General features: G+C 37.3%; 1 protein-coding gene across 3 annotated transcripts; it reads right to left on the bottom strand.

The window, feature by feature from the left end:
- Positions 1 to 922: 922 nt before the first annotated feature.
- LOC108985655 lies at positions 923 to 27,780 on the bottom strand. Of its 3 annotated transcripts, none has more exons than XM_018958030.2 (27): positions 27,572 to 27,780; positions 27,149 to 27,338; positions 26,855 to 26,985; positions 25,540 to 25,656; positions 25,303 to 25,449; positions 24,421 to 25,094; positions 24,064 to 24,185; positions 23,869 to 23,960; positions 23,419 to 23,638; positions 23,201 to 23,267; positions 22,466 to 22,617; positions 22,311 to 22,384; positions 22,062 to 22,235; positions 21,860 to 21,931; positions 18,210 to 18,311; positions 18,038 to 18,127; positions 17,338 to 17,413; positions 17,138 to 17,234; positions 16,948 to 17,017; positions 16,646 to 16,825; positions 16,364 to 16,486; positions 16,199 to 16,282; positions 15,849 to 16,033; positions 15,588 to 15,726; positions 15,421 to 15,480; positions 3,531 to 3,635; positions 923 to 1,369 (listed from the first exon to the last, which is right to left on the bottom strand). In XM_018958030.2, the coding sequence occupies exons 1-27, from the start codon at positions 27,650 to 27,652 to the stop codon at positions 1,256 to 1,258; spliced, it is 3,738 nt and encodes a 1,245-aa protein (XP_018813575.2). In that variant the 5' UTR covers positions 27,653 to 27,780; the 3' UTR covers positions 923 to 1,255. The 3 variants fall into 3 exon arrangements, with proteins under 3 accessions (XP_018813575.2, XP_018813574.2, XP_018813572.2); XM_018958029.2 differs by having other exon boundaries at positions 22,466 to 22,614; positions 27,119 to 27,338; XM_018958027.2 differs by having other exon boundaries at positions 27,119 to 27,338.
- Positions 27,781 to 27,989: the final 209 nt, after the last annotated feature.

Raw genomic sequence — 27,989 nt, forward strand, 5'->3', positions numbered from 1 at the left:
CACAATAGGGTCGTTGAATATGACCAACTTATGGTGGTTAGAGAGGTGTCTTTTTATGCCAATCGTCAATTGGTACATGTTCCTTTTCATTCCATTCAGAGCATGTTTTCTCAAGAGTTGGTTAAAGAGCAGTTGTGGGTCGTTGTACCAGTTTGGCTGGTTTTCAATAGTCTTCTTTCTGAAATGAAATATCTCACAAAGAGGATTTCGACAATACATCAACAGATTAAGTAAAAGATTACAAGTTATTTTATTATGACGATATCAAGAGATGATTAATAAGATAATAATGAACTGCACCTTTCACTTTTCCACCAAGTTTCTTTTGTAAAAGATGAACATTGCTGTGAAATAATCCTAATAAAAGTAAAAACAACACCACCATAAAAGAAAAACTAGAAAATAGATTCAAAGGCAAACAATCCAAAGGCAAAACTGAAATAGATTCAAATTCAAATGAAGAACCAAGGCTTTCATAGCAATTGCCTAAGGAGTCTGCAATATAGGTTTGAAGACATAACATGTTGAGACACCACCACTATAAACTGATCCAACATATAATATAGGAATCTCATTTAAGGACTCCACTGCTGTTCATACCTTGGTCTTGAACTCTGCTCACAGTAGAGAACACTTTAATGTAGCATTTTAAGACATAAAATTAAGCTCTTAAGATTAAAAGTCATCTCCACATGTTACATCGTATCCCAGTTGAAACTCCACATCTATTTGTTTCCCAAACAATAACAAATTGTACAATTAGTATCAAACTTACAAAATAGATCTATATATATATATATTAGTTACTATTCCAGAGAAAGAGATGAATAAATACAACTGTGCGCATGCGCGCGCGGGCGTGTGTGTGTGAGAGAGAGAAAGAGATGACAGGTTGCGGAAAAAAAAATTGGCATGATTAATATACACTTACTGCAATTTATTATGCTAAACTTACAATTTTTGTTTTCGAGAAGAAACAGATTAAATTTGAAGACTATGGTTGGTTAAACTTTTGGGAATTGAAGAATTCCTAACAAAAAAGTAAAGGAGATTGATAAAAAAACAACAGGAAAAGAAAAAAGAAAGAAAAGAAAAGAAAAAGAAAAACCTATATATATATATATATAGATATATATAATACAATGGAGCAAGGACCAGCAATGGAATTTCCACTAAATTATGAGTCCCTAATCTTGCCACACTTTATAATGGCGAAGAATGATCTAGAGAACTGATATACACGAAGATACCTCCTCTACATGAAATAGCTTAAAGATCTCTTCTTCCTTGATCCACCTTCTCCATATAGGTCATTCCACTGCAGGAGTTCGTTCATATTTGTAGACTCTGATGACACACTTGCACACACCTGCATATTAAGATGTATGATATCGATGAGATTGTCTTCAAGCTCCCTAGAATATAGAGAATATCAACGACAATGTGAGGCTGGTTAACCCAAGTATTCCAAACTTACGCCCTAACCCAGCCCAACTTGAGTTTCAATTTGTACAACTCAATTTGCGCTTCAGCTTGTACAAAACTTCTCAAGGTCAGTTTTGGGTCAAACTAGCACATGATCCCGAGGTGGGCTGTGAGTTCATTTTTGGGATCCAACAGAGCAACTTGAACAAATTATACTTGAACATCATTGACAAGACTAGAATTACAACACATACCAAGGAGCTAGAAAGATATAAAACTATAATTGATATACCTCAAATACCAAACAAAAACCATTACACGTATGTAAGACATAAAACTCAATAGATAACCAATAAGAAAGTTCTAGCTATATATAGGTTAACTAAGCAAAACAACCATGTATATTTACTAACAGCAGCAATCAGAAATGAGCATTTGGTTTACAAATATTATTATGTTCTTTTACAAGTAAAATGAAAATTTTATTAATACGAATGAAGTAGGCGAAGACCATGTATACAGGAAGTATAAAAAAAACACCTAAATACATTCTAGGAACCAGAAATTAAAAACAGAAAGTCATGAACACTAGTTCCAATCAGCACTATGGCTGAAAACCAAAGCAATAAGGTGTGCACAAGAAGATTTCAAAGTTCCTCCAATGTGTGCTCTCTAAATTCAAAGCACTGATCATTCATTTCCATCCAAATACACCACATAAGGCATAAAGGAATCGTCCCCTCCAAACCGCAACCACCTGAGGTCAACCGTGAATACCATTCCAGCAAGCTATTAAATCCACCACCCTCAAAGGCATCACCCAAGCCATGTCAATTCTACTAAAAACCTCATCCCACAATGCTCTTGCCACCTCACAGTGCAATAGTAAATGATCCACTGATTCCCCATTCTTCTTACACAAATATTATTGTATTGTGCAATTATCTCTAATATGTGGGATCGACCTATGGGAAGAACTTCAACCCTACTTAGACCTAAATTGAAATGGGGGCAAAGTACTCTTTGTAACCCAAACTATCTTTCATTTGCCAATGTGGCACCCAAACTACTACACCCTCAAACAACCAAAAACTTGTCATGTGCAGCATTTTTTAAGAACCAATGTCAAGATTCTTCCGCATCAACTATTTTTTGTCCATCTTTTATTTTATGAGCATCAAAGATTTATTAACAAACTCGCAATTGACATAGCCCCAAGAACATAGGAAGTATAAAAAGGTGATAGCTCAAGGGTGTATTTTCCCCTCTTTCATTCGGAATGGGAGCTTTCAACCCAAGCCCACAAATGGGCTTGAAAAATTTCCAACCCTGCCTTGAACTTTGGGCCTGCATTGATCAGGGCTGCATTAATCCATCACATGGCACGGCTTAAGTCCCACACTTCTTATCAAAATTGTCATCGATACCATTTGTAATGACCACAGAAGGTCCAAGCCACATCTAAGCATGTACTCTAAAAAGTCAATGTTACAAATGGAACCCCTTTTGAATCATTATAAATGGCAAAAACTTCTGCCTTCAAAGTGGGATCCCATTCACCATTTTTCTATATCTGATCCGAGGTACTATATTAGATGATTGTTATAATCGCCTTCACACTAATCCCTTACATTCTCTTTAAGGCCTATGTCACAATGAGTGATTAGCACCACATGATATTACTAGGTCGGTCTAATAATACCATTTGTAAAGGTTCTTTGGGTTCATTATAAAGCCCACTTTCAAGTTGTACGGAACCAACATGGGACTTGCACTCAATGCACTTTAACACCTCCCACTTCATGTTGGACTTAGTGGATTGTTACATGACTAACTAGAGCCAAAAACATTTCCCACTTGATGTTGGACTTAGTGGAGTGTTACATAAGAGTACCTAGAACCACAAACATTGGCAAAATTGTCAACAAAACACAAGTCCAAATTTTAACACATGGTGATTGTGGTCTAATCATCCAATGTAATTTACACACAGGGAAAAAACAGAGAACAAAAAATCATTATTATTTCTTAAAACTGCTCAACTGATAATTGAAGGGGGGGTCAAAACGAACTATCGAAATTTTTGATTAAAAAATACATCTTACCTGCTCATGTGCATATTTGAAATCCTCCATCTTCAGAGGACGAACGTCAGCACTACTATGCAATGCAGGTAAAGGTTTGCTCTCTGCCAAGGCCGCATTCTTTTCCTGGAATATTAGTAAAAGATCAATGAATATTTATATGCATAACCTCAATTAGGATATACAAGATGGTCAATAAACAAGAACACCAACATCAAAGGGTTAAACAATGATTTCAAACAAAATAGCACCAGATATAAATATCACTAGCTACAAAAGAGGACTAAAAAGAGTACTGACAAAGATGGACAGATTAGAAGAGGTAAGAATCATTATCAAATTCAACCATTTCCTAGTAATTCCACCAAAAAATAGCTATCAAGACACAGCAGACAAAAGCTAAGGAAAAAACGCGTTGTTTAGATGAATGGTAGCATTTTAGAAGCCATAGGACTTTCCATAATGAGAAATCACTAGAATTAAAGGAATTTTGTAGTTTATAAACTATTTCAATACTTCAAGTGTTTTTTTTTAACCCTTAGGGGTTTGGCTCAAGTGGTAAAGGCCTTGGTCTTGGTGGTATGCTCCCTCCAGGTCCAAGGTTCGAATCTCACTAGGTGCAAACAATCAATAGAGGCCATCGGACTACAAGATTTTCCCCTTAAATTATCCGAAGTGCACTTGCAGGAAACTCCTTGTCGAGGGCTTGTGCACCCCCGGGATAAGTGGGGGACACTATTCCCCGACACCCAACTATTCCCCGACACCCAGTGCCAATTAAAACAAGGTGTTTTGTCCTTGCCATGCATTCAACTTTTTTGTCTCCACGAAACCTCCATCAAGATCACCCTCTCAAGTTCTAAAGCAAACCCTGCAACTCCTCAAATAAAGATCTCTACCCTCTGCCCTATTCTGCAAACCCTACAACTCCTCAAAGAAAGACTCCTTTCAGCTGTCCACATTCCCAAAGACTTGCTCATTCCAAGTCTTCAAAGCCTTTTTCAAAGCCTTTTTAATTTGCTTGCCAATATAAAACTTGGGGTACCCTACATCTGGTAAGATGACCAACATTGTTTCACCATGTCCACGAAACAATCGGCCTTAAGCCACATGTTTTCGAATTGAAATATCTTCGACCCCATGAATACCTCCAGAATTCAAAAGAATGGGAAAATGATCCAAGCAAATCTAAGAAAGTCTCTTCTGATACACCTTCGGAAAGTGGGCCTCCAAACCCAATTGTTGGACCAAGTAAATGCACCCCTTGCAAGAGTTACATCCAACAGATCTAACTCAAAGATAAACTCCAAGAACTCCCCTATAGCTGAAATGATACTAGATTCTCCTGATTTCTCACTCAGAACGCGAGTAATATTGAAGTGCCCTCATATACAGCAAGGAACATCCCACCAACTATGCAAACCAGCTATCTCTTCCCACAAAAGTCTTCTACTACCATCTGAATTTGGGCCATATATTCCTGCTAGAGTCCCCCTCAAATCCATCTTCCACATTTCTAAAATGACAAGCCACCAAATACTCCCCCATACACTCCTCCATAGTCTCCACTACTCTCATATCCCACACCGCCCGATGCCCCTTTAGAGGCAAGAACCACCATCCCACAAGTAAAGAATCCCATAAACTTCTAATAGTACTTCTGCCAACCCATCTCAATTTAGTTTCCTGCAAACATAAGAATATCTACCTTCCAAAGCCTCAACAAATTCTTGATACAAAGGCGCTTAATGAGATCATTAAGCCCCCAAACATTCTAGGATAAGATCTTGGGTCTCATAAAAACAAATTTGTCGCCCCACCCTTAGATCTTCCTTAGCTTACGCTTCCTTCCTTCAAATCATAATTTATGGAACATGAAAGTCTCTTTCCCTTTCTTATTTGAAGCTGATTTTGCTAACAAAGAACGACCCGACTCAATGCCTATGAGCAAAGCCCGAAATTGTTCTTCAATGGTGAACCTACCATGTCAACTGCAGAGGTAGGGAGCATAAAGGAACTGGATCAGAGACCTCCCTCCCTTGGTGCCCCCAAGATTTGGTACATTCTCCATTCCTTAGCACCATCTGCATATCCTCAGACATCTGGACTTTCCCTAACCCCCTATGTTTTTCCTTTTTCTTGCAAACAGGAAGATAGAACCATATCTTGCACCAACGCACCTCCATCCTCAGAAGAAGTCATATGCTCCAACACGTTCACCTCCACCTCTATATTTTCACTCTCCAGCACATCCCCCAGATCCAAAACACCTTTCAATGACTGAGTAGGCGATATCAATGCTTTAGTAGCACACAAAGAACAAAACTTGCCTTCGCCGACAACACTGGAAGGTAAATCCAATGATCTCCTGACACCATTATCCCTTGCAGGAGAAGACTTCAACATCAGGGCACCCCGAGATGTAATTAAAACACAGTTCCTATTCCCCACTAAAAAAAACCTAATATAAAATCACAGTTAGCCAAGGTACAAAACATCTTATCGAGTGCCTCCATGACAATGAATAAAAGCAGAGACAATGGATCTCCCTACCACAAACCACACTGAAAAAACCAAAGGAATTCCATTTAACAAAATTGAATTGTGCATTGTGTAAATACCACCCCTAGGGGTTGGCTCAAATGGTAAAGATGGCCTTGGTGGTAGAACTGCAATCGGTCTTTGGGGGGGGGGGGGGGGGGTGTTTAACTGACCAAAAACTTTGGTCCACCCTTTTTGTCGGACCAAACTAATTACCCCTATAGACCGGACCAAACCGTTAGCTATCAGTCCATCAACATTTTTTTCCTCTTTTTCTTTTTTTGGCAAATAAATTAATACAAAAAATTAATTAAATTAGTAAAATTAAAATTAAGTGAGCTCTTTAATGTGGATTATGTAACTAACTCATTAAAAAATAATTAATTATAATTATTTTTATGATGTTTTTTTTTTCTCAGGAAAATAACTTGCATTAATAAATAGATATACTATTACAAACATATCAAAAGACATAAACAAAGCTAAAACTAAGATATTACAACTGGTGGATCTTTCCAACTATGAAAATCCAACAGGCATTGAGGAATTTTAATGAGAGGGAGGCTTCCAATAATTCTACGGGATGCTGCCCATTGCGCAATATCATGTGCGCATCGATTTTGAGATCAATGTATTTTCTTGGCTTCCCAGTCTTCAAACTTGTCCAACATTATTCTTGTGTCTCTTATGACTCCTTCTGTTATCCAATCTTGAATATGATTTGGCTCTGTTAATGCTGATATTGTTCTCTGAGAATCCCCTTTTATTATAATGCTCTTGATATGTTTGGAAAGTACTTCTTTGACTCCAATAAAAGCTGCCATTGCTTCTCCTAGATTTGGGTTGCAACTCTCAAGGTGGTCGGCCACAATGAAAATGATATCTCCATTACGTGATCTTCATATCGCAACCAGTGTACTTCCATTTGGTCTTATAGCCACATCAAAACTAATTAAAACTTTTCCAGCTGGTGGAAGGTTCCAATTTCTTTCTAGAATATCAGTTTTTTCTTTTAAAACCCATGCATTACAATGGTCACTGTATGATCTTTCAACTTTACTAACAAATTGTTCTATAGAAAGATGATGAGACTCATGCACAATTTAATTTCTATAGAACCATAAGTTATCCATGGCAATCATGGCAAAAATTTGAAATTTATGGACATGAGAATTCGGAATTTGGAGTTTAAAGGTCGGATCCAATATACACCTAATCCATTCTTGGAGACTTTGAGCAATAGAGGAGATGTTTAGAGGCCAAAAAGATTGTCTCCAAAGAATTCTACAGTAAGGGCATTCAATGAAAAGGTGATAGGCGGATTCTTCTGCTGAGTTGCAAATAGGACACTGAGATTGTTCTTCAGAAAGAGAGGCAGTTTTTCAAAAGGGCTCTTGTTGGTAGAATATTATTGAAAATTTTCCAGAGTAAGAGCTTTAGTCTATCTTGCAGTTTCATGGACCACATTTTTTTCCAACTACTCTTATCATTTTCCACCACTTCAATATTATTCTGGGAAACAATAGCCGCATATGCAGATTTAACCGAGAATTTCCTTGAAGAATGCTCTCCCTAATATTAAAAAAATTGAACTGAGCAAGAGGGATCTCTTCAATCTCATTGGCTGTTTCTTGAGAAAAAAGTGTTTGTATAAGAATGGTATTTCATCTCCTTGGTTCCTCAAGAATCAGCTCAGAGACACTCATAAATAGGTCTTGTGGCAAGGGGATGGCTGAAAGTGTTGGTATTGGAGGAGATAGAGTAGGGATCTAAGGGTCCTTCCAGACTCGGGTATTGAATCCATTATTAATCTGCATACAGAGACTGGAGGACAGAAATTCTCTCTGATTAAGCAAGCTTTTCTAGAATTTAGAGTCAGAGGATTTGATTTGTACCGACCACCATGAGGAATGCTCCAGGTATTTACTAGTGATGAGATCCTTCCATATGCTGGTGGAATTCGAAGCCAGGTGCCAACCCAATTTGCAGAGCAAAGCTTTATTGAAATGGGCGGTTAATCTTTCCAAGATTAACCTCCCATGGACTTTGGTTTACAAATATATTTCCAAGATTTTGGGGTAAAATTGTGGGATTTTTTGGGGTCAAAACCCCACCAGAATCTCATGAGGGATTTATCAATTTTTTTGAGATTGTCTTGGGTAAGAGAGTGCTGGACATTATGTACGTAGGGATGGAACTTGCTACCGATTTAATGAGAGTAGTTTTACCAGCTTGAGATAGAAGTTTCATTTTCCAACCAGAAAGTTTAGTCTGTACCTTATCTAGAAGATCATTATAGAGATTGTTAGTGGGTCTGTCAAAGCTTAAAGGTAGTCCAAGGTATTTGATATTTATAATGTTGATAGTTACTAACTTAGTACTTTAGTATTTATAATGGCCTATATTAAAATTCTAACATTTTATATATGGTTAATGAATATTTTAAATAATTTCATTGTCCATAGATTATTCATGCTTACTTGCAACTTAGGTATCTTAAAAAAAATTACCTAATTACTTTAATTGGGTGTAAATAGTAAAGTATATATCTACATATAATAACATATATTATCATATGATATTTTAGTTAATTGATAGCATTTGTTATTTTATATTTTATATGGTCATGGTGATAGATTGGATGAGGTTTGGGTATTCGGAACTTGCAGTTTTTCAGCAAAGCTTTACTTGATAAGTGGCTATGGAGATATCACAATGAGAGGGGGGCTTTGTGGAGAAGTGTCATTGAAGTGAAGCATGGAGAACCATGGGGAGGATGGTGTACCCAGGAGGTGAGTGGGCCTCATGGGGTGGGGCTATGGAAGCACATAAGAAGAGGTTGGGACAAATATTCCAGATATACCCGCTTTAAAGTGGATGATGGATCAAGAATTAGATTTTGGCACGGTGTATGGTGTGGCGATATGGCACTCAAGGAAACTTTTCCACAAGTTCATGGCTTAGCAAGCAAGAAAGAAGCCTCAATTGCGGACCTCTTCATACTCTCTAACGGCACTCCACAACGGAATGTCACATTTCTTAGAGATGCACAAGATTAGGAAATTGAGGCTTTTTCGGCATTTTATAACCTAGTTTACTCCACCCAGTTGTTGGCGGGAGCTGAAGATTAGATCTTTTGGTGCCCTTCTAAGATAGGGTAGTTCTCAGTCTGCTCCTTCTACAAAGCCATGACAATACATGGTGCAAATTCATTCCCATGGGAGAGTATTTGGAAGACAAAGGCGCCCCTAAAGGCAAAGTTTTTTGTATGGACAGCTTCCTTGGGGAAGATCCTCACTCCAGACAATCTAAAGAAATGTTGAATCATAGTCTTGGATTGGTGTTGTATGTGTAAAAAGAGTGGAGAGTCAGTTGACCATCTACTACATTGTGAGATTGCCAGGACATTGTGGAAGGAAGTTTTTGCTCAGGTGGGATTAGCTTGGGTGATGCCGAGACGGGTAGTGGACCTCCTTGCTTCTTGGAAAGCCATCCAGGGTAACTCTCAGATTGCCTCTATTTGAAAGATGGTTTCAATATGTTTATGGTGGTGTATTTGGAGGGAAATGAACGAAAGAAGTTTTGAAGATCAAGCGCGGTCAACGGAGGAGCTTAGAATTCTATTTTTCAATACTATATTTCATTGGTCGATTGTAATTGATTTTGACTGCTTTTCATTTCATGAATTCCTTGTATCTTTGTATCTCTAAATTAAGCACACATAGGCGTTGCTCTTGTATATGTCCCGTATACTAGGGCTTTTGCCTATTCTTCTGATCAATAAATTTAAAAAAAATATATTAAATGAAAATTACATAATTAACTTATACAACTACTATATCAAATAATATTATATATATAAATATTTAAAAAATTTAAAAAATTTATATGTAAACATTTTGGTTCGATTCAGTCCGGTCCAAAAAAACATCTTGGGACCGGACAGAAAACCAAATTTCTCATACACCATGGACCAACATGATTTTGGGTCCAGTCCATCCGAACCAAACCGTTCGGTCCGATCGATTTTTCTAGTTTGGACCAAAAATCTTTCACCCCTACTTGGTGGCATGCTCCCTCCAAGTCTAAGATTCAAATCTTTTTGGGTGCAAACAATTTCTAGGGGCCATGGACTAGGGGAACTTCCCTAACTTACCCAAGGTGTACTTGTGGGAAACTTCTTACCGAGGGCCTATGCACCCCCAAGATTAGTCAGGACTTTGTTCTCGGACACCTAGTGCCAATCAAAAAAAAAATTCTTCAAAGCCACATCTCCCCAACAAGCACAAAGAACTACCAACTGATATGATCATATATGCCTTCTCAAGCTGCATTTGTTTCGATATAAAATGAGGAAGATAGGAAAATGTGTTCAGATGAAAATATTTTTTGGAAGAACTACTGATTTTCTGATGTTTGGTTGACACCTTGAAAATTATATGGAAAAGAATTTATGGTGTTTGGTTGCATTGAAAACCATGACTATATTTATATGACTATATATTAATAATTTTGATTCATAATACTAATATCCTCAAGAAAAATAGAAAATCAATCTAATAATTCTTAATATTATTTATTCGCAAAAATAAAATAAAAAAAATTATATTCGCAGTAAATGCAGAGTGAAGGAATAGAGAGAGAGCATGTAAGGGAGAAAGATCAAATCTAATAATCTTTAAGATAATTTGTAATAGTACAATTCTTTCAGCAAAATATTCTCTCTTATTTGAGTGAAAAAACTATTTATTCCCTGCGTGAAGAAGAACACGTAAAGCAAGGAGTGGAAAATGACTTTACTGGCCGGGAGAGCGCTAAGTCACTTCGCACCTCATGCACATGATTTTCCCATTGACCACTCTTTTACGCCCTTTCAAAACAGACCAAGAGATGAAAATGTTTTCCCAGAAAATATTTTCAGCTGAAACAAACACAACCTCAATATCAACTTCATAAAACATACACCCATCTCTGGATCTAAGTTCAGTTTCCTAACCCTTGTTGACAATAAGGACAAAGTCTAGCATTTGTCTACCTCTGACAAATGCTTTCTAGGGCTTCAAAGTAATCTTCTCTATCACCAAATGCAGCCTATTAGCAAGAACTTTAGAGATTATCTTGTAAACCCTGCTCACTAAACCAATAGGTTTGTAACCTTTAACAAACACAACCTATTATCTAGCGTTTGTCTACCTCTGAAAAATGCTTTCTAGGGCTTCAATGATCTTCTCTACCACCATATGCACCCTATTAGCAAGAACTTTAGAGATTATCTTGTAAACCTTGCTCACCAAACCAATAGGTTTGTAATCTTCAACATCCACAACCCCCTTTTCATTTGGGTATAAGAGTGATGAAGGTAGATTAAGCCTTTTTTCACTCTTACAATAAACATGAAAATCATAGAGCACCAACATAAGATCTTATTTTATTTAGCATGCTTTTTTTGATAAAGTAATAATTTTATTCAAAGAAATAGGCATAAGCCCAAGTATACGGGACGTATACAAAGGGAACACCTACTACTTCCAAAAACAAAAAGAAACTGCCACCAGAAAAACTAAAACAGAAGCCGGAAATTATCCACCATTACAAAAGCTTTAGCCCAAGAACTCAATGTACTCAAGAAAAAATCCCTAAGATCTCCCAAAGAGCATTCTTTATCCTCGAAGCATCTCCCATTTCTCTCAAGCCAAATGCACCACATAAGACAAGGAGGAATCATCTTCCAAACCCTCGCTGCCTTCTTGCAGCCCTTCAAACCCTTCAACCCTACCAATAAATCCACCACTTCTCTAGGCATTACCCAATGTAATCCTGTCCAACTCAAAACCTCATTCCACAATAATCTTGTCACTTCACAGTGAAGAAAAATGTGATTTACAGATTCTCCATCCCTTTTACACATGATACACCAATCAGCAATAAACATACCTCTCCTTCTAAGATTATCAGTAGTCAAGACTTTGCCCAAAGAAGCCACCCAACAGAAAAAAGCAACCTTAGAGGGAACTTTCACTTTCCATATACTTTTCCAAGGAAAAACACTACTACTTTGGCTTGACAAAATTCTGTAATAAGTTGAAACTGAAAACTTGGCATTTCCAGCAGGAATCCACACCATGCTATCCTCTCTTTCTAGCACCAACTTTGAACTGTAGAGTTTAACCAGCAAAGCCTTAACTTCATCCACTTCCCAATAATTAACATCCCTTTTAAAAATGATATTCCAATCAACCTTGTTGTTACTACTACAGTAAGAATCATAAATAGTTGCATTATGATCCCTAGCAATTCTGAAAAGGGTAGGAAATTCCAGCTTAAGAGCAATATCCCCACACCACAGATCATGCCAAAAGAGAATCCTCTTTCCATCTCCAACCTTCAATCTGAAATTATTGGAAAAGGAATCCCATCCTTTTCTAATAAATTTCAACAAACTAAACCCGTAAACTCCACTAGCTGCTTTAGTACACCAACCTCCCCCTCAAACTTCCATATTTCACTTCTATCACATTTTTCCAAAGGGCTTTACTCTCCAATTGAAATCTCCAAAGCCAGTTCCCAAGTAAAGCTCTATTAAAAATCCTTAAATCTTTAATCCCCAAACCACCACGATCCAATGGTTGACAAACCTTCTTCCAACTAACCAAATGAAACTTCTTTTTCTCACCTTTGCCTCTCCATAAGAAATTTCGAAATAACTCCCAATTCTCTTTTCAACCCTTGCCGGAAGAGGAAAAAGAGAGAGGAAATAGGTGGGCAGGTTGGACAATGTACTCTTTTAAAGTGTTAGGACAGGTTTGGAGAGTGAGATAAGAATTTTGTGTTTTGTTTTTAAGTTTAAAATATTATATTTTAATATTATTATTGTTTTGGGATTTGAAAAATGTGTATTGAGATTTGAAAAAGTTGAATTGTTTATTACATTTTGTATGGGAATTTGAAAAATGTATAATGATGAGATGAAATAAGATGAGAATTTTGTGTTTTGTCTTGTGTCCCAAACCTGCCCTTAGTCTTCCACCCTTAGACCTTCCCCCCTTAGACAAGTAGATCCTCTTTCAACCAGCTAACCCCCTTTCAATTTTTTCAAGCATCTTAGCATGTTTGAAAAAAAGCTATAGAGAAACCATCCGGGCCAGTGCCTTCTCATTGTTCAAAGCTTTAAACACTTTAACAACCTCTATCCCCTCAAAAGGCCTCTCAAGCCCTAAGGACGACTCCTCCCCAACAGATTCAAAAGCTAGGCCATCCAACTTAGGCCTCTAAGAAATTGATCAAAATACATTCAATCATAGAACTGCATGATATGACTCCTAATCTAAGTTTTATCAATAGAGATCGAGACATCAATCAAAAGCATATTAATCGAATTGTTTTTCTGATTCAAGTTCGCACAAGATGGAAAAACTTTACGCACCTATCACCTTCTCCTAACCAGAGAGCCTCTGACATCTGCCTCCAGCCTCCGGCACACCTCTGATAATGTTGCCGCTACAGGTCACTTATTACTTGGTTATTCCTAGTCTCTTCTTTGACAGATAAAGTCTCCTTCTTCCCCGCTGTCAAAAACCTGCAGCTCTTCTATTAAAGACTTTATCTGATACTCTACACTGCAAAAAGTCTGGTCAATCCTAAGCTTTAAGTCCCCTCTCAAAGCCTTAAGTTTCTAGGTCAAAATGGAATTTTGGGAACTTTGGAAAAGGAACAGGCCGCTGTATATTCTTCTACATAGACTTCGATCTTCACCACCAACCTTCTGTCCCAAATCAGCAGTAATCCACCAATCCAATTGGTGGCACCCCCATAGGCTTCAAATGCATCTTCTAGAAATCGACTCCAGCTTGGTCTCCTCCAAACAATCACTTTTGGAAGAGGTCTTTTATACTATAGGGCGCTTGTCAGCATCGTTCAACCCTCTTTAACATTCCAAGAAATCAATTTAGGCTTCATAAAGAAACAGAAGTCACCCCACCCTCAACTTTTCTACGGCTAGAATGGCCATCTCTAGATTCATAATTTATAGATGAGGAAAGTCTTTTCAATTCTCTGTTCTCTTTTACACCTTTTCTGGAGGTAGAACCCAACCTCACATAGGAGTGGCTGGCTTCGATATCAATAAGCAAAACCATAAGTAGTTCTTCAAACTCCTCACACAAGAGACACGCACAACATTTTTTCATTATTTTGTGATAAACATGCGCTTTGTTTATCACTTCTGATCTACTTTTTAAAAAACGGACTTCATTCGAGATAAGATTCTGACGAAAGAAACTTCTACACAATTTATGAAATCTAAAGACCAGCTTACAAGTATGCTGTGGATTTAAATATTATATACGCTCTAACCTTTTTTTTTTTTTTTTTGATGAATAAGAAAATTTTATTAAGACAAGTGACAAGGCAAAGCCCAAGTACACATGAAGTATACAAATACTAAACCTAGTTACAAGTCAGGAACTAGAAAAAGAAACAAGAAAATCATGGACACTAGTTCCATTAAAGACAATGGCCGAAGCCCACAAAAATAAGATATATATATATATATATATATGCTCTAAGAGCATTAGCATTGGCTTCATCAAAGACTCAAAAGTTATCTCCAAAATTTAACTAAAAGTACATGTTTTCCATAAATCCAAAATCATTCAAGCCATAACCCCGCATTAGATTAGTCAAAATAATAATATAATATTAATTTTTTAATAATATTATTTTAAATTTTTTCCTACACTAACAATATGTTAATTAATAATTACTAAATATTAATTAAATTATTATTTCCCAACTAATTTTTTTCCTTAACCTAATTATTCAACAAACAAATTTTAGAATAAAACGTGAAAAGTATTAAAGTAGTTGGGTCTAATATTTTAGAATAAAATATTACTATTGAAGATGAATGGTACATCTTCAAATATGAAGAAACACTTAAAATACTATAGCTCATAGTTGAAGCCACTAGTATTTGACTACTCCAATGCAGATGATTACATATCTATTTCTTCAAATTTTGAAGATGAACTGGCATTTGGCTAATAAGCCAATACCAGAGAGAGAGTAACGAAAAATTATTCTAGTAATAAATCTTAGAGGGCATCCATGTGGTATAGACACAACATCATACTAGTCAATTGTACAGTTCATTCCAAGTAGATACAATACCATATTGCAAGGGAAGAAGCATGCTTTCCTCTTGTTGACAAAGGGCAATGGGAAAGTAGAATACAATTTACACCAATTTATACCAAATAGAAAATTAACCTTGGCAAATTGTGATGCAAGGTCTCATAAACAAAAGAAGCACACCAAAAATAAAAGGCCATCAAAATTAAAATAACACATCCCAGGAAGTTATCAGACTAACCTTCTTTTCCTTCCCCAAAATTTCTCTAATGGGACAATGTGCCGCAGTCACACATAGATTCTACAACCAGAAATGTAAACAGATGAACCCAAAATCTAATAAATTAATTAATAATCCAGCTAATCCAGATGACAGAAAGCAGATAACAAAGATAAAATAAGGAAAACCTTTAGGTCACTCCCAGAATAACCATCTGTCATATTTGCAATTGTTTCCAGATCAACATCAGGTGACAGCTCTTCTTTTGCTAAAATGACTCCGAGAATTTTTTCTCTGTTTGAGGCATCTGGAAGATTGACCATCAATCTGCAAATGATAATGGTATATAGGAACTGAATGATACTTGTTTTAAGCCAAATAAAATGGAACAAAGTGACGACTTATGAAAAAATGGTGGAACAAAGTAATGACAAGCACAATTTGTTTACCTCCGGGGAAGCCTCCTAATAACAGCCTCGTCAAGGTCAAAAGGCCTATTGGTAGCAGCAAGTACCAGCACACGCTCCTTATCCTTTGTACGCAGACCATCCCAATTCACCATAAACTCATTCTTCATTTTACGCATAGCCTCATGTTCTCCAGGATTTTCCCGTCTCCCTAGCATGCTATCAACCTGCAAAAAAATTGAATGTATGAATTTTTTGGAGGGTGAGAAGGAGGAATCAACGCGAAATTCTGAGGGATATGGCAATCCACCCCCCATTCCCGGGAGAAAAAAGAGGGTGGAATTGGAATAAACTAACTACATCAAATATAAAAGTCGATGCATTCAACCGACCTCATCAACAAAAACAACACTAGGAGCAATTTTACTTGCTAGAGAAAAAACTGCTTTGACATACTTCTCCCCTTCGCCAAACCACTGCAAGCAATAGAGACATCATTAATGTTCAAAAGAAGCTAAAAAGGTGATTGCAGATGCCATTCCTATATGCATAAATACCTTTGAAGTAATGCTTGACATTGATATGTTAATAAAGTTTGCACCGGCCTCAGTTGCAACTGCCTTGGCAAGCATTGTTTTCCCAGTACCCGGAGGCCCAAAGAGTAATATTCCCTTGCAAGGCTGTAAAATGAGTGTCCATATTAAGAAGTTGAATGTATAAGATATAAAATAAACCACACAAGATCAACCCCCCAAAAAAAATAAAAAAAAAAAAACAGACATGCGCATGGGAAAATAAAGGTAGGAGAAACTAGTGAAAAAAAAAGTACAGCTTCTCACCTTAGTCAGCTGTCCTTTACAAAACAATTCAGGCCTCTGAAGAGGAAGCATCACCAATTCCTTAAGAGTATCCTTTACATTTTCTAAAGCCCCAATATTATCAAATGTAACCCCAATGTCACTTGGTGGAATAACATCGGCAAGAAGTTTCTTCTCAAATTCATTCTCGGTGACCACATCCTGAGAAATTTTGAGCTTAAACTGAATCAAACCTCAAACAAATAGGAGTATATTTAATTCTCAGAAATGAATGGGAGAGGTGGCAATCAAATCTGTGATATAAAAGTAGATGTTAACTTTACCTTAAGTGATTTCTTCAAGCTCTTGTTTTCATTTTGAATGCTCTGCAGAATGTTCAGCCCATACTTAATGCTGCAAATAAACCATCATGAATAATGTTAACACGGGACAACAGAGAGATGAACCAACTTTAACTGATTAATTATGAACTTTCAAAGCAATGATAACCACAATTAGAAACACTAGGGCTACCTCTCAGAAGAAATCATAAGTTTAGCATCTTTGACTGACACTTCAGAATGATGCATAAATTGGTTACTTAGAGCCCATCCTACTATTTTCTCCACACCTATCATAAGAAAATTTGAAGGAAAAATGATAGTACAAGTTTATATCAATGTAAAAATCACTGCATGATTCAGGAAAACAAAATTGAGACCAGGGATTCATACTTTCAGTAGTAAGGGCTTGATCTTTAATACACAAAGTTTCAAGGTCAGGGCACTCCAAGCCAATTCGGTTGAGAATCTAAAACCAAAAGGTACTTTGTAAATATCCAACACTAACACAAAGTCAACCAAACTCTTTTTTTATATAGGTGAAACAAATTATACCAGACAATATAATTTATAAATTAAAATGAAAAACCAATAGAAAATAATAATTAAGTAATCTGCTCGATATAACCCAGGAATTTCCAGGAAATATAAGTTTTAAGAATTTCCAAAGCTGATGAGGAAGTAACCTAAGATTTATAAACATGTAAATAAGAAGGCACATCAGTCCGCCAGGGCTACCCATAATGCATGCCCTCGTGTGGGTGTGGGAGATTCAGACGGACAGAGACAGAGATCATACTCTTTTTTTCTTTTTTGATAAATAATTCAATTTTATTGAAGGCACTAAAGGTCACAACCCAAGTACACATGGATCACACTAACCACCTCAGATATTATTCATAAATGGGCGTCTAATTCCGACTAGGCCCAAATTATGCGACAAATGTACATGTCGTAATGCACTACTCAGTCATAATGTCCAAGTCATAATGTCATAAGCCTGGATTCATCTTCTAGGCAGAAATAGCTATCAGCATATAGTAATATTAGGAGAAAGTAAGATCCCCAAACAACATGATCAGATGATACTCACTAAACGAAAGCTGACAATATTTGATTGAGCTTTCAGAGTTTCAACATCACGCTCCAACTGTTGCTTCCAGTCCGAAAGTAAAGTTTCATCCTGTCAGAAAGAACAGAAATATAAGATGCTTCAGAAAATAACAGCAGCAGCATTGTGGCATAAACGAAGGTGGGCTCAATACCTGAGGCAGCTGTATCATCACTTTGTTGGGAAAGAGTCGAGTGAGTTGCTTCATTGTTTTTGGGGTTTCTTTGCTCCTATCATGCATTCTACCAAAGTTATCCTGGACACGAAGTAATAGCAACATTGTTTGGATCACATCGACTAGTAACTGCACTGATGCGCATCTGTGCAAGTGCATGTACATCTAAGTTTATTTTTATGTGCATGCACGCATGAGAGAGAGGGAGAGAGAGAGAGAGAGAGAAAGAATCATAGAGAAATGGAATTTTACAATCTGATGGAAAATTATATACACAATAGAAAAGTTTTCTTTTGATGAAGTGGAGCCTCAACAAGGCAGGCCCCGTCAGACCTACCTACCCATTAGGAGTAAACGCTGGACATACGATCTCGCTTGCCAAACCATGTATCAGGAAATTCAGGGAAACTCTGAGCACAAAATCAAACCTAGAAGGTCCATGTCTACAGCTCATCCCAAGCCCTTCCTTTGACCACAATAGACGAGATTACATTATAGACAGGATTACTATTCCATAAGTAGAATATTGACCCGAAATCAGGTCAGTGGCTACCTTGCCGCCGTGGCACTTAACCAAAGGTCATGTCATATGATCTTCCACAATAATAAAGGCCAGTGGCATGTCACTGCCATGACTCACACCTAGTTAAGGATATATCACACCCCCTGCCACGACTCACGGTGTCTAAATATTTATGACTGACATCTTTATGTCCATGAAATAACATGACGCGGGTCCTTGTTCATAAATCATAGCAAGTGATGCTACAACCCAACTACCAAGTGCATACACATCATAATTATGCATATCCCCAAATAAATGTGTAAGCATAAAGCATTCAGAAAGCAAACAATATCAAGCACACACTCAAAGAGCAAAGGCATGTAGAACTGCAGTGCCTCATTTCTATCCATAGTGCACATGCACACAACTCCATGCTCAGAACTTACACCAAACACAGTGCATATATATGCAACATACTAAATAAAGCCAACCAATTAAACATTCGATGCTGGTGGCAGTTCCATATTAGATCCTTACAGAGCCAACTCCTGTAGCCCAGTCCATGACCATCCAGATATCCAAACACCTCCTAGGATGCATTAAGCCATCGTCCAAAATGTCTTGCCATAACAGCTCCCAAGAAGTGTAACACACATCAGCAGACCTCAAGAAGACTAGACAATTTAAAAATTCCCTATAATCACTTATAAAGCCCAGTTTCACCCAGTAAGTAGATAATGTGGGACATAGCACCTATGACTACCATTATAACCTATCCACTCTATGTGAGCCAGCTTGTCAAGTTTATACCATGATTCCATAAGGCAATCACACAGTAGACGCATGACAACATACATGCTTTACCACATCAAAAGACCATGCTGAATGCTGTTACCAGACCAAGATACATGAATCAAACCTCTAATATGAAGAACTAGTCATTGCTCTATCGGTATACTGCCTCAAACAGCCTCTGAATCATGATCTCATGCATATTAGACATGTCATAATACAAGGACATGCATACACAAACTTTATCCATGAAAGTCAAAGCAAGTTATGGTCACATGATGCTGTCCATGTTACAGCATCAAGGAAAACCAAAAAAGAAAAAAAGGCTTTGGCTGCGTAATGCATACCCAAGACCCTGGAGACTCAGTTTGCCAATTTTCATGAATTCCTCTCGTAAGAGTTAAACCCTAGAACAACCCTTCTAATCATCTATTAGTATACATGTTTTCATCACATCAAGAAATCAAAATTGAGAGCTTTTACCAGCTGTGTACTGAGAACCTTAGTGAATTGATAGATTTATATTAGACCATGGAACATCCACTTTGACGCACACCGTTATGCATGCTACAGAACAGCATGAGACCAAAAACTCTTATTCTTTTGTTTTATAAGTAATAAGAAATTTTATTGACAAGTAAATAGACATAGCCCAGCAAACAAGAAGTATACAAGAGAAAACACCTAAATACAAGCTAGGAACTAGAATAGGCTAAAAGAAAATCATGAAGATTATCTCCATTCAATACAATAACCTTTAGCCCAAATACACAAAGTCCTAAAGAAAAACTCTCTAAGTTCTCCCATCGAGCGCTTTGTATCTTCAAAGCATCGCCCATTCCTTTCCAACCGCAAGCACCACATCAAAAATGACGGAATCATCTTCCATACTGCCAATGTGATGACTCCCCTTAAAACCTTGCCAACATGCTAAAAGATCCACCACTTGCTTAGGCATCACCCAAGTAATTCCCGTCCTACCAAAAATCTCAACCCACAAAGTCTTAGCCACCTCACAATGAAGAAATAAATGGTTAACAGATTCACCATCTTTCTTACATGTGAAGCACCAATCCACAACAAATAATCCATGCTTTCTCAAATTATCCGTGGTAAAGATATTTCCAAGGGACGCCAACCAACAGAAAATTGCAACTTTACTAGGCACCTTAGATCTCCAAATGCTCTTCCAAGGGAATTTATGGGCACATTGATAAATTAGCACCTTATAAAAGGAGCTCACTGAAAATCTCAAGATCCCACCCTGGAGACCAAAAACTCAAGGGTAGGATCTGCCCTTACACCCATGAAAAGCCATAGTTTAATCTGTCACAAGAAGGTCATGAAAAACCTGATAGAAACTTTCCTAGAACCAAAATTTCTTTTCATGTTAGGCATGATTATGATAAAAAAGCATGGTTACACAAAAATAGGCAAATGATAAACCCTTGGCACAGCACATACATTCATGACCAGACAGCCTTGACAACTATGTTTTCTCCATAGTTTGTAACGCCCCAAAGGAAGGTCCAAGCCACATGGCCTATACTCCAAAAGGACTAGTCATTAATATAATTGGAGCCCCATTAGAACAATTATAAAGAGCAAGAAATTCTCCTTGCCAAACAATGTGGGATACCATACACCACCTATCCTTATCACTTACATATAGCGTATCACAATCCCCCCCCCCCTTAAATTCTCGACATCCTTGCCAGGCTAAAAGTCTCACATTTCCAGTTAGGGTAGACTCTGATACCATTTGTAACACCCCAATGGAAGACTCAAGTCACATGACTTATATTCCAAAATGACTAGTCAACAATAGAATTGGAGCCTCATTGGAATCATTATAAAGAGCAAGAACTTCTCCTTCCCAAACAATGTGGGATCCCATACACCACCTACCCTTATCACTTATCATATGGATATGTTGAGAACTCACCCATAATGTCCCAACCATACATATCACCCATGTCAATGTGCACTTAAAAGAGAGAACCTGAATCTCCCAATCATACATGCAAAATGACAACACTGAAAAACTATGCAACTAAAGGAGATGCCAAGTATGCACCATTATGCATGAGAACAATTTTATAACACTCATTAGAATCAAATCTAATTAAAAAAGAATGCTTTCGAAATAAACACAAATGATAAAAAAAAGAGTTTGAATAAAAATCTATACATACATAGATAAGTTAGTGACGAGCTTTATAAGCTAGAGAGCACACCTAAGACACCCAAACAAATGCACATTGAAGCACACATCCACCCACATGCTACAAAGTGGGAAAAAATGCAAAAGAAATGGCAGAGGTCAGCATACCGGAAAGGCAAGATCAAGCAAAGCTGTCTGGTTGCTTCCAAACTTTGTGAATAGAAGTCCACCAGGATGGGACTGGAAACACAATTTCCAACATCAAGTGGGAACAGTAATTCAGCAGTAGGCCATATATAAATCTTGGACGATATAATTAATACCCTACAATTACAAACAAACCAACAGAATGAAACAATCAATTTCTTACCTTCTCCTTACGACTGTCCATCTGGGTATGGGAGCCAATTATCACAACATTCTCCAGCAAATTTTCAAGCTTGTTCTTTAAGACTGTATATGAATCTGAGCTACCCACCAAAGCCTTTTCTATCTCTTTCATGAACAATATTAACGGGCTGGTTTTACTTTCTTTTGATGCAACCTACAAGCATGAGACACCTTAAACCTGGATTCTAAAACACCACCACCACTTGGACCAGTAAAGAGTGGGAAGTACCTCGAAGAGTTCATTAATAGCAAGCTTGTCAATGTCATCACCTCCAAAACCATCTAAGCGTTGTAAACTATTGGCTGCAGATTACAGCACAAGTCACACAAGATAACAGAAAACTGAGGCACATGGAAAGCCAGAATACAAGATAAAAGAATCACCAGAACAAAAGAAGCCATGATCATCTTCACAGAGGCCACCAAGATTGTTTCCATCCGGAATTGATTTATCAAATCTGACCCCAATTTTTGAATTACCATTTTCTTCAAAAGCAAGAACAACTTTGCCTCGAGAACCAGTTGTGGGTCCCCTGCTAAAGGCATTAAAAAAAATAAAAATAAAAAAAGAACATAAAGAAGAAGAGAATAAATTAAGAATTTAAGGTGTTTTAGATAGGACACCACTAACTTCACATCAAACATACTTAAGTTATGGGTATAACTAAATAATAAGAGATCATTAGTCACTCTCTCAACACAAGAATTAGTAACATATCACTACCTTTTGTGCAAGTACTGGAGTTTAATTCAACTCAGTTAAATAGATACAGAATTCCAATCACCTCGTTCGAACAATGTTTGCAAAATGATTTTCCGTTTTGCACCAATATGAATAGAATTCTAGTACTAAACTGGTTCCACACAGTGAAATATACTAGATTTACTTGATATCAAAAGTTTGTTAGGCAAATCAGCACATTTCTGTGCAAAATCCAACAAAATCTTTAGAGTACAAAGTCTCAAAGGCATTTAATTCTAACACCTTAATGATTAAAAAAAAGGAACCTTTTTTATGTAAGTACGTAATGGGCAAAACAAAACCTTCATCCCACATCAATCCTTATATGCCAATAAATGGTATTTGATACTATATATCATATCATGCGGAAACAATACCTTAACGGACCATTTTGCAGTGGCGAAACTCCAGAAGGTAATGTACCCACAAATTTTACTCTATCACCTGTAAATTTTACATAACTCAGCTATAGAGTATCAGTATGTATACTAAATAAAGCAATACAGAACCATAAATAATCATAACAGCCAAGCAAAATGATAATCAAGTGTCCATATCTTAGAGTTACAGTAAACTGGGGGAAGGAATGACATGCCTGCTTTGAGTGTAGTGCTTTTTGATGATGCAGTGGATGCTTCCTGCTTCGGCATAGCCTGAGAGCTTAATGTGGAACCACCTGTAATATTGGCCTCAACGCTAGAAGCTGGTTTCTTATGCTGAAACCCAGCAGCCTGTGCAGCTCGTTTAACAAAAATTGATGCTCGTTCAGTCCTCAAAGCTTCTTTCACAGTGTCAGAATCTTTGGGTGTTGGTCCCTAAATTTATTTGCAATGATACAAAAAGGGAGGAAAAAAGGTAAGATACCTATAAAACTACAAAATTGGAGTTCAACCTAGAGAATCTAATTCATTGTTCAAAATGTCAAAAAAACTGTAGTTGGGAGAATTTGTGGCTTAAACACAGTAATAAAAATCCTAAAAAACAAGGTAGATAAATGTCTCTGATGAAATAAAAAATTATATAAAGACATTAAAAGGAAGCTTACGCCAGGCAATAGAAGAGAATCAACAATTAATAGTCTAGCACCAAAATGTTTGGCAAGTGCTTTTGCCAGAGTTTCTTGATATATCTCCGAACCTATAAAAATTCAATTAAAAATGTCTCATCCAGGATCAGGAAGGAATAAACAACAAAACGCCCAAAAATCAGAAGCATATCAACATAGAAATTGCAGCACTACCTGCAGGACCAGATAATAATATGCGTGCGGACACAGTAGGTAGGTCTGAGGCGTATTTAACAAATTTCTTACACTTCAAATGAACATATGCTGAAGCAATCAAAACATCCTTCGTTGTGTCACTGTAATATCAGCAAATCCAAACAAGATAAGTCTTCAACATCCATAAGAATGTGGATCGTGTATGGGAAATATCAGTGTGGATCAAACAAGGAAATATAGGAGTCAGGGGCCTTTTTTCTTTTTGTGTAGTTTCCTACACATGGAATGCACAAAACACTGCCAAATAAACCAAAGAAACAAGTAATTTCCCAATGAGATCAAGCGTAATTAAAAGTTCAAAGCACAGTTTTGTACCTCAAGTAATATGGGAAACTATCAAACGAAACATCAATCTTGTCAGGATTGAGAATTCCTAGTTGTAATCTATCTTTATATGCTTGCCTCCTAGTCGATATCAAAATTGATGGAGAATCAAAATCCTTAAGGAGTTCTCTCATTTCCCTTCGCTCATCAAGTCTTTTAGAGATGCTGCCACTCAAATCAAAATCTGAAGATGAACCAGCAAGCATCCGCAAGAGCGGCCTTAATTCATAATTCGCTGCAGGGGCCTTTCCAATGATTGCGTCCATAAAAGGATCCAATCCAAGACTAGTAAGATTGGGATTTTCATTGGCAGCATCAGGGGATGGGACAACAGTTTTCTTTCTAGACGAAATACCAGCAAGACCATTGTCATTAGCACTATCCTTCATGTCAATATCTGGGGTATGACCATCTGATCCTCCACAGCCAGAAGGTAGTATGGACATCTCAGTGTTCTGCTCCACATTCTCACCAGTTTTTGCAGGTGCCTGAAGTAAGGATAACTCTTTTGGAAGATTTGACAAAGATGCTAAAATTGATGCTCCCGCAACAGCTGAGGGGTCCCCAGATCTTGCCTCAATATGAATCCCCTTCATTGGAGCACTATGCGCTTCTAATATGCTTACAGGAGTAGTTAAATTATCACTGGTGAGCTGTTGAAAGATCTGATTTCATGTTAAGGAATATGCGGGACGTCTGTAGAGGGAATAAAAATATTACATGATTGCATCACACAATCATACAGAGCAACCACATCAAAAACAACACGAGGATTTCTTCTTTATTTTGTAGGTGTTCAAAATAACTACAAACTGAACTACATTACTAACAATGGGCCACTCTGTAAATATTTGGAGGAAAAATAAAGGATACATAAGCATGTTTTCCAGAAGGAGTGAAGATGACCTCATCACCTCCACTTAGAATGACACTAGAATTTTTTCTATAAATCTTGCCATTTACTTGCACAGCACCTTTGCGCCCTGTGATTTCCAGTAATGTAACAGATGAACCTTCACGCTATCCAAAATTAAGACGAACATCAGTACTATAATGAGCCATCATGAAAGGAATTAAAAGCAAGTTCCTTGCACTGTAAAGAGAACTAACCTCTATATGCCTCAATCTACACAAATTATCACTAATGGATGGATCTTCAAGCAACAAATTGCATCGACTGCCTTGACCAACAGTGAAGGTAGCATCACGCATTTCCCGGTGAGGGTTCTGGAAAACCAAACAGCAGATTAGTTCAAAAACAATATAACATCAATATCAAGTTTAGAATCCAACCTCTCATGAGAAGAGACGAACAAAAAATCAACCCCTCAATTTCCTAGCAAACTGGAAAGAAATATCACACCAAAATAAATACAAGAATTGAAACTACTTTAGCAGATTTTGACTCCAGTGGTCATTTTGGAATCAAAAACAGAATCCATGTATCTTGAGGCAAGAAAAACAATCTAGCATAAAGAGGGCATGGGAAGAGAGAAACTACCATATATATAATTTTATTTGATAAGTATATATATATATATATACTTATCAAAGCATCTACTTTGCTTATATTAAGCCACATCATCCCATTACCTTAATAAATTTTATCATTTAAGTATTTCAAAAGTTTAGTAGTCCAAAAATTTTATTATTTATCCATTTTGAGCCCTTAACGCTCTGCCCAAAGACCCTTCAATTTCTTACCTATTCTTCTAATGAGCCTTCAATTTTCACACTTCAATACTATTCTGCCGTTAATTTTTTATCAGTAAACTATTCTGCTGTTTATTACCTTCTATTTCAATCTTAGATACCACATGAACCCCCTCATCTTCTCCAATTGAAATCTGAACCTTTCGTTTATGCCACAAAAGGGAGTATTAAGCTACAGAAATCCGAGCTACTAGGATTAAAATGGCACCTCTTCATGCTTTAGCCAATTGGTATCTAAGAATGTATTGCCTGTACTACAAAAGTTGGTAACTTCTCAAACCTTTATTAGATATAGGGTGAAATAAAAATTCTCTGATGTAAGGAATCTGTTCGTAATATCTCTAGTTTCACGAACTAATTCATCTCTTCACCCCCAATTATTATCCACACAGTCGGACAACCCAAAAATTGGAACATTGAAGAGACTACATATATATATATATATTAGAGGGAGGTTACCTCGTAAAAGAATAAAGGTGATTGCAAAGATTAATCAGATCATTACCGGATTCCACAGAAAATAAGAAAAAAAATCAGTAGAAAAGATAATAAATTCTTGATAGAAAAATAAAATAGAATAAATACAATTCTTCGAAAGAGAAATCATTCAAAAATACAGATATGAAGAAATGACACGTGTTTTCTTGCAAAAGATCTTTAAGAAACTAGGAGCAGATATCACTAGAACCACTGAGAAAGAAGTAAAACCCACCTGAGAGCACTGGGATATAAGCTTTCCCCACGCAATTTCCGAACTCGATTTTGTCACTTTTGTCAGGCGCTTCTTTGCCCGTAGCGCCATACCGGCCGCCTTCGAGTTCTCGGCATCCACGGAAGCTCCACCTGAATCCGCCACCAACCCCATAACAAAAAAGAAAACAATCAAATCCAAAACCCAAATGCGCAATTGAACAAAACCCAGATATCAAACACACCCAAAAGCACATGCAAAAGCTAAAGCTTCGAAGTTATTCACCTAAAGAAAGCGGCGACACCAAGACCTCACCTTGGACATCGAAATCCGCACATTCATCCGCGTCGCATGCGCCAGCGGGCTTCGGCGAGCCGGTGTTCAGCAGATCAGGGGATTGTAGCTCCGGCTCTCCAGGTTCAAACCCGGATTCCTTTACCGGGCCCAAATCCTCCGCCAACGGAGCACTCCCAACATCATTGGTTGACGAGGACGCCTCGGACACCTACAGTTTCAGAGAACGATCATTCCAAACAAAACAAAAAAAATCCAAACCCCTTCCCATCAAAGCCAGCTGCAAATCTTGACAAAGATTGCATACGTAGAATAAAACTCGAACATATACAAAACCCAGAAATCTCATACACCCGTATGTGCGCGCGCGCGCGCACACACATATATATATATATATAATATATATAATATAACTGTAAAAGGAGAACGGTATAAAGAGGGTGCCTTGGATCGTTTGGTGGTGGTTGGAGGAGGGGAGGAGAGGGCGCGTTTGGAAGAGGAGGAGCTGCGTCTGGTTTCAACCATGGCGTTGTTGGGGCGGATGCTCTCTGATCCAAACAAAGTCTTGGCCGGAGAGGGGGAGAGAGAGAGAGAGAGAGAGAGAGGTGTGGGTGTCAATGATTGAATAAGATCAGTCGGAGGGTTTTTCCTGTGTTCTGTTGGCTTTTATAGCTTTTCTTCATTTCTCTTTTTTTTTTACATAGAGACGTTATATGAAGCGGTGGGGCTTTGGAGGTAGGAACTAGGAGGACTGTTTGGTTTGTTTGGAAATTGGGGTTACCAAATACAGTTCTTAGTTTTTTATTTTTATTTTTTTATATTTTTTTGTTTTGAAAAGTATTATAATTTTGATTTCCTATTT

The sequence above is a fragment of the Juglans regia genome, chromosome 8, assembly GCF_001411555.2.
Source record: "Juglans regia cultivar Chandler chromosome 8, Walnut 2.0, whole genome shotgun sequence".
Classification (NCBI taxonomy): domain Eukaryota; kingdom Viridiplantae; phylum Streptophyta; class Magnoliopsida; order Fagales; family Juglandaceae; genus Juglans; species Juglans regia.